Source organism: Eucalyptus grandis, chromosome 6, assembly GCF_016545825.1.
Source record: "Eucalyptus grandis isolate ANBG69807.140 chromosome 6, ASM1654582v1, whole genome shotgun sequence".
Classification (NCBI taxonomy): Eukaryota; Viridiplantae; Streptophyta; class Magnoliopsida; order Myrtales; family Myrtaceae; genus Eucalyptus; species Eucalyptus grandis.
In genome coordinates this window covers 32893028-32900428 of record NC_052617.1, presented here as the reverse complement: position 1 = coordinate 32900428, position 7401 = coordinate 32893028, and the positions used below count along the sequence as shown (strand labels likewise).

Genomic DNA, 7401 nt, shown 5'->3' with positions numbered 1-7401 from the left:
GCTCATCGTCATTCCAGAGCTCAAATTCAGATCCCAATTTGCCTTGGCGGCCAATCTGTTAATGGCCACTGAATGATCGTATTGATGCAGTTGAATTAGACAACGGGAAAGCAAGCAAGCTAACGGTGCATTCTCTTTGTAAAATTTCGCGGGATTTTGACTCGACAGCCCGGGCATTTTGAAAGGACAAAGACGATTAAAATCTCATGACATTCAGCTGGTTCACCAATTTGCTAGCGGTGTCATACGATATGCAAAATATGAGGAATGTTCTAATCTGTAGCAGAAAGATGCAGATCATGATCACCTTAGATTTCATTAAAACAGTTATCTAAAAGAAAGACATCTTCAAGTCCACATAATAATTCAATCGCAAATAGAGTAAAGCTGTTTAAATTGAAATGTGAGTTTACATCACATAATCAGACATGAATTATGGTCATCTTCCTTGGGACTTGTGCATGTCCCAGGTTCCGACCTTGAGCTCCCCACAAGCTCTCATGGGAGAAAGCAAGGAGGAAAGAACAGTCTGGAAAAACAGAAAAGAAAAGAAAACTAGCCAAACCATACCTCCTCATTAAAAGGTAAAATAAATGTTTTATTACCGGTGAAACATCCACTGGAACTGGCGATCTTTATTAATCTCCAGCTCAAGATAAGCACCAGGAATGGTTCGCTGATCTGAATATAAGTCGGTGTTTCACTGCTACTGTGTTCTAAATGTCTGAACTCACCAGAACAAATAGTGGCTTGTCGCCCAACCGATCTCGACCCTGAAGCAAAAAATGAAGAAAAATTAAATGAAAAACAATAGGAACGAGAAACTTTTGACCATAGTCAAGTGTTAGTAATCATATAAAATGAGGTTTAAACTTAGAGTGCAAGTATTTTTTCATTTTATTTTGGAAAACTAGTTCTTCATTTGACAAAGATTGGGCTATGATAAATCAGAAAGTACTATGACACCAATGCTGAGTGTATGGAGCACGGACAAAATATATAAAAGTCATAAGGAACTAATGTTATCTTCTGAGAAATAAGTTCCATAATCCCTATGAGATGAGTACATTTATTCACACTTGCTCTCTTATTTGCCATTAAGCACACGTGAGCAATTTCTTAGTGATCAGTGGTCACTTACTTGTGACTTACAGATATTCTTTTGGTCCTTCGTCTTTGCCACAGACATTATTTACTTGGTTGTTTTTTCCATTACTAGAAAAGCATACAGCCAAACAGCAACTTTTTGTTTGGGTAATTTACTAAGATATATGACCTAACAATACATCAAGCTTAAGGAAATATAGTTCAAATTGGCCTCTTTTTCCTGCAGATACTGAATGTTCAAGAGGACAGGAAAAATCCCCTCCATAGACCGATAAGTTCAAACCACAGTAACATTTTAGTTGGTTGCAGTATTTCTTTCCTATTTCAAAGGCGTAAATGTACTGGCAAACTTTTTGATATCATCAATCATTACATATTGATCAACCATATCCTTCTATTTTTTTTCACCCAATAACCTACCAACTGTATCCTTCTATCATATTTACACAAAAACTACACCATATTACAGCAAATCTATTATAGTTCGCCAACCTCCAAACATAGAGATGAAAGATTTGATTGTTCGACCCTCTTTGAGAATTACCTTTCTGCTCCGGACCTAAAATTCTACCCCACAATCGTTCTTCATTCAGTTGCAGCAATGAGTTCCATTACACTAATGATCAACAATTTATCAAGACATTGTGCCAGGCATATAAGGGCATACCTTTAGCTCCGGTAATTCAATGGCACATGCACATTCAACCACTTCTGCCCCAACACGCTCTGCAAGAAAACCTCTGAGTATGAGTGCACACACTCTCTGAAGACAGGAAACGGTTGCAAATATGCAGAAAGATACATAAAGATACAAGGAAAAAAAAAAAAAAAAAAAAACCACTTCTACTCTCAGCTCCAAGACTAGATATTCAAGAGCATAATAGGGCTGAAAACAGCACGCATGTGTCCATGTGCATGCGAGAGAATGCACTAGATAGTCCCAAGAACCAAGATCAATATTAAAAACAATGAACATATACAGGGGCAGAGATCAGTTCATTCATTAAACTGAATGCTATCATCAATGCCATCTTACATTCCTTCAAACTACGTTGTAGGGAACACATCAGACTCCATATAGATTGGCTGGCCAATGAAGAATGAACCATTCCAATGAGCATACGGAAACTTTCTCATGCAAGTGATAGAATAATGGGGGTAAAGACCCAATTTCCATTCAACTAAACCAGACACGAGTAACAATGTTCCAGCAAATATCATGTCCATGTAGATTAAAGAAGAACCGAGCCAAAGTATAATACCAATAAGCTTGATTGCTGCACACAATGTTCCACCCGTTGCTATAAGGTCATCTACTATCAAGGCACGGTCCCCTGGTTGCACAGCTCCTACATGCATCTCCATCGTGTCTGTTCCATATTCCAATGAGTACTCCTCTGAGATGACTTCCCCTGAAGTTATCAAAAGCAATACCATGAGGGAATCCCCCACTTGATGATGATCAAAAAGGACAAATGATAGGATCAATTTTAGACATAAAAGACAGTATGTGGTATGACACAGTGTAATGGTCCCAGATAGGTACGTCTTTTTGTTGCAGTATGATTAAACATTATCCTACCAGAGAAGGCACCAAGGCAGCAGCCGAACTATGATGCCAGCACTGTTGAGGCATATGCATCAAGTAGATTCAAGGGACAGTTTAAGGTGCATCACATTGACACTCGAAGCTTACAGAGGCAATGGGGATTCTAATATCAAAGGAGAAAAGCCTCATATACAGCACTGAGCCATCTACTATATAATTGGATTCCCTTCCTCACCAGAAGAAGCAGCTTCTATAACAGTTGCTATACACTGCCCTAAGAGAAGCCGATGTTATGTTTTCACTAGAAAAACTGGCAAGAACTAAAGAATATTAATGTACACAATATCCTTACCGCACACCAGTCATCAGGTCAAAAGATTTACCAATAAATGCAGTTCCTATAGCAACGAAATTCATATTTGCATTCAACAGTTTTCGAATTACTGTATCCATGATGAGAGACCAAATAATCTCAAAATCTTCTTGATAAACTGAAAACATTTCATGGAAGATGACTATGCTGTTCCATCAAATAAAGAGCAATTGCCAACAACCAACTACTGCCAACATAGGCCATTAATTTGTGAAAGCAGTTCAGTCAACAAAATATACCAGGTAATTTGTTGGGTTTTCTCATTGGGACAAATTTTGCACCAATAGCCAATGCAATGGGAGGACCAAAAATAAATCCTCTTGCTTCAACACCTGCAGCATGTCATAACATACAATAAAAATATGAGCATATTATCTGTAGACATTATTAACCAGCATGTAGCAGTTAAATATTAATACAACTTAACATGACTGATGGAATCTGAGAAAGCTCAAGAGATGCAAACCATCCTTGGCACAGGTGAGAGAACAGTTAAATCCATGACAAGGAAACAAGAGAATTATATACCAGAAGCGCAAGGAAGTGAATATTCAAGCTGATCCGGAAAAATGTTGAAAAGTGCATAGCCAACCACTCTGAAAGTTTTAAGCTACGATATAAATACCAGATTTATTCAGCTTGCCCACTTTCCATTAATTTCTTACTCCACATAAAAATGTAGAGGCATGGATCAGATTTATGCTGAAGCAACTAATCTCCGTATCTTTTTTGTTTTGGATAAACACCACCTAATCTCCATGATTAGCCAAACAACTGTAGAGTGCTGCATCCTCCCTTCCTTGAATTTTAGCTTTTACGGAGCATGAAGACACTCAAAGGTACACGCAATAATGGACGTAGGCTATTTTATCGTCCAAAGGAGAAGCCTTCTTTTGATGCACTCCAGCTTCACTAGAGGCAAAGAGTTAGATTGACAACTTTCTCATGCATTTTCCTATTCACTAGCAATTCTGCCAATGAGTACATGCCCTTCTCCTACTTTCAATCAAGAAAGTGATAGCAGCCATTGAAGAAATGGTAACATGAGAAAAGACGAGACAAGAATATCATTCATATTATCACTCATCTAGCAATGTTGCGATCATTTCACAATACTCAAATAAATCATAATCATCATTAATCTGTTTCTGGGTTCTACTTTAATATTTCTACAGTGTATCTACATGCCATTGCATGAACTGGCAAAAGCTAGTTGAAAGTTTGAGCACATAAGTATATATAAATTTGAGAAACAAAATGGTAAATCAGTAGATCCCTTAAAGAATTCTCATTCAATGTTGCTATTTACATGCTCATGTGACAATGCACTAACAGATTTGGATATGACTGAAGCTACTGTTGACTTTGCACAGTGTCTGAACCGATCTTTGCCTATTTATTAAGATGAGGTAACTGCACCTAAATTTTCTCATAGATGGCAATTCTGACTGTCTAAAAGCCCCTAGACTGGTAAACAACAATCCTCTAATGATTATTGAAAGTGTTTTACTAGTAAGCGAAATGTCACAGTGCCGAAGGCAGTCCGACGTGTATAGCAGAAGTTGAACCCCAAGGCTGTCCTTTACATACTTAACATGAAAAACCCATATAGATTCGTCACCCTCCCATTAGCTGCTTAGCAGCTGTATACATTTGACTCTTGACTAGAAAGAGAGCAATGGAAAAAGAATGCAAGCATAACCAGAGTTACCTGCCACAACAGAGATATTTTGCTCTCTGTACCTCTCGACAAACAGATCAATAGTATCCTTAAACGCCTCAGGATTAAGAAGCAACGTCGTTATATCCTGAAACATAATCCCTGCCAAAAAACGAAGCAACCCGATTATCACAACCATATCCTCAGACACCCCCAAATACATTCGCTCAATCCACCATCTTTTCTCAGGTGAAAAGGGCAAAGTGGGTTCCTCGAGACATCAACGAAATCACTTTAAAAACGGGGGAAAAAAAGCGCAAAAAGAAGGTGGCCCAGGTTCAAAACCAAAAACCAAGAACACGATAAAGGAAGTGAGATTCAAAGGCCACCCCATTTGCAGCAAAGCGAAAACCCCGGAACCCAAAAAGCCCTTTTGCACATCAGAAAGCGGTACCTGGCTTGGGGAAATCTGGGATGACGCGGATCGAAGAGGCGATCTTGGCGAGACGAGGGTCCTGACCGCCTTGGGACGCCATGTGTTGATCTCGCGCTGGCTCGAAGCAGATGCCAAAGCAGCCAAAAGGAATATTGGGCCGTCAGCGACACGAAGAGAAAGAGAGAGAGAGAGGGAGAGGGAGAGGGCGAACGTTGCTCTGTCGTCGAATGATGGGACGACCGAGCTTACCAAACACTATAAAGGCCGAGGAAAAGTTGGACCAAAGGACATTCCACCAACCCCTCCCGACATCAAATGGCCATTAGGACATGTCCATTTTTCACGCCGCCCATCAAAAAGTCAAAAGGGGGAGGAAAAAAACATTAGGCATGGAAATCACGATGTCCGCTTTTTCACTTTGGCCGATATTTGCACGAACAGGAAAATTATCGAATTTCACTTTAATAAAACCTCATATGGGAAGACCCAATTGCCCTCCAATTGTCCTCCCTTGTAAAACCCAATTAGACATGTTGCTTAGGATTAGAGCAATTTAATCTCACTTGGGTAGGTGCAAGAATTTAGGATTTGAAAACGGCATCTCATTAAAAGAAAATGCAATTCTATGCTAACATGGCTTGAATCACTACAAATTCTAAGTTATTTGAGAAAGGAAATTCTTTTGTTCAATCGAATTTTAGTCGTTTAGATTCGCAACTTCATATATATATTTTCAAAAGTTAAAACAATAGATAATAATTATAAAAAAAAAAAAAGGCACACACAATAGCCAATTTTTTGTGAGGTGCAACTGCAAACTGCAAAATCGATTTTTCGAAAGGACAAAATCGACGAAAGTGATCAAAGAAAAGAAAATTATATTTGATGTCCAAAACCGGGTATTTACTTATTCGGACCCGAGCTGTGAATCGACCCGATCCACCGGATCCCGGTCCGGGGGGGCGGGGGAAAGAAATTCCCGCCGGCTACCCCATCGCCTCCACCGTGCCAACACAGGCGAGGCGGACTCGCGACTCGTTGACTCGCCACCAAACCAGAACCCGAAAGCCTAAAAACTTACCCGCCTTCGCCACTTTCCGCACGCCATTACTGTGCTCGAAGCTCGTCGCCATCCCGGAGCTCAAGCTCGGCCCCCGATTCGCCCTCCCGGCCGTGCCCCGGCGGCGATGGGCGGCGGCGATGGTTCCCGGAGGGGCTCGGGTTATGCTGCGGGCTTCGATTCTCCGCGACAGAGGAGCGGAGAGGCTCGTCGCGAGCTTTTGAAGGGACAGCATTTTGCCTTTCTTCCTGGAAAGTGATCGGAGAAAAAAGGAATCGGAATCGGGGAACAAAGCGAGAGAACCGCTGGAGAACTTCGAATGTGTATACTCATCGTAGCTTTTCTTTTTAATTCAAATAAAAAGGGCTTCAGACCAAAAAAAAAAAAAAAAAAAAAAAACTAAAAAGGGCTTAACAGCAAATTTCCGGTACGAAATCGTTCTTTCGAGTAATTATCACTTTGTTGACGGAAAAATCTGAAAAATCCCCCTGATTAAGATAATAATTTCAAATTGCCCCAGTACTTGCCACTTATTTTAAATAACCCTCCACAATGGACATCTTCATTCCAAGTGACCCCTAGCTGATTGGCGACAAAAAATGTTAGGCCGGAAGGCTGACAAGTGCAATTCGGGCGTGAATTCCGCGCACAAATTGAAGGTGTTTTTAGTTCGAGAAATATGAGATTTCAATTAAATGTACCCAATTATAAGAAGGGTCTTGTTCACAAGCGTCTGTGAACACTTTTAATTGTATCTAAGATAGAAATATATTGATTTTCGATGGATTGATTACATAAAATACAAAACAACCAATGAATTGAAAATGACAAATTTTCCCTAACTAGGTATTTATCAAGTGCCCCTTAGTTCATAATAGAGTGCCTTTATTTTTAAAATCCGCATCAGAAATTGTTTTGCCATGTGTATATCAATCCATAACGTTCTTCCTTATTATGTTTTTTTATTCAAGGATTTTGACCTGATTGCACATAATTCATGTGCTTTTGGATTCACACATCATTTTTTAGGCTAAAAATCCTTCAAAATGCAAGCATAATGCACATTCAACTTGTATGCGTTCACAGTTAGGCCAACATTTTGACCCTTGGTGGAGTTGATGGTCACTCAGAACAAAGTTGTCCACAATGATGGTGATTTTGAAATAGGAGCAAGTCTCAGAGGTGAGAAAATATTCACCGGTTGTTGATCACCGTG

The 7401-nt window shown here is 39.8% G+C and overlaps 1 protein-coding gene across 1 annotated transcript; it reads right to left on the bottom strand.

Annotated features, from left to right (window-relative positions):
- Positions 1-332: 332 nt before the first annotated feature.
- LOC104449269 (adenine phosphoribosyltransferase 1) lies at positions 333-6503 on the bottom strand. Its single transcript, XM_010063383.3, has 7 exons — positions 6207-6503; positions 5144-5239; positions 4741-4851; positions 3269-3361; positions 2370-2519; positions 1775-1833; positions 333-773 (listed from the first exon to the last, which is right to left on the bottom strand). Exons 1-7 carry the CDS (start codon positions 6418-6420, stop codon positions 717-719), a joined length of 780 nt encoding a protein of 259 aa, XP_010061685.2. The 5' UTR covers positions 6421-6503; the 3' UTR covers positions 333-716.
- Positions 6504-7401: the final 898 nt, after the last annotated feature.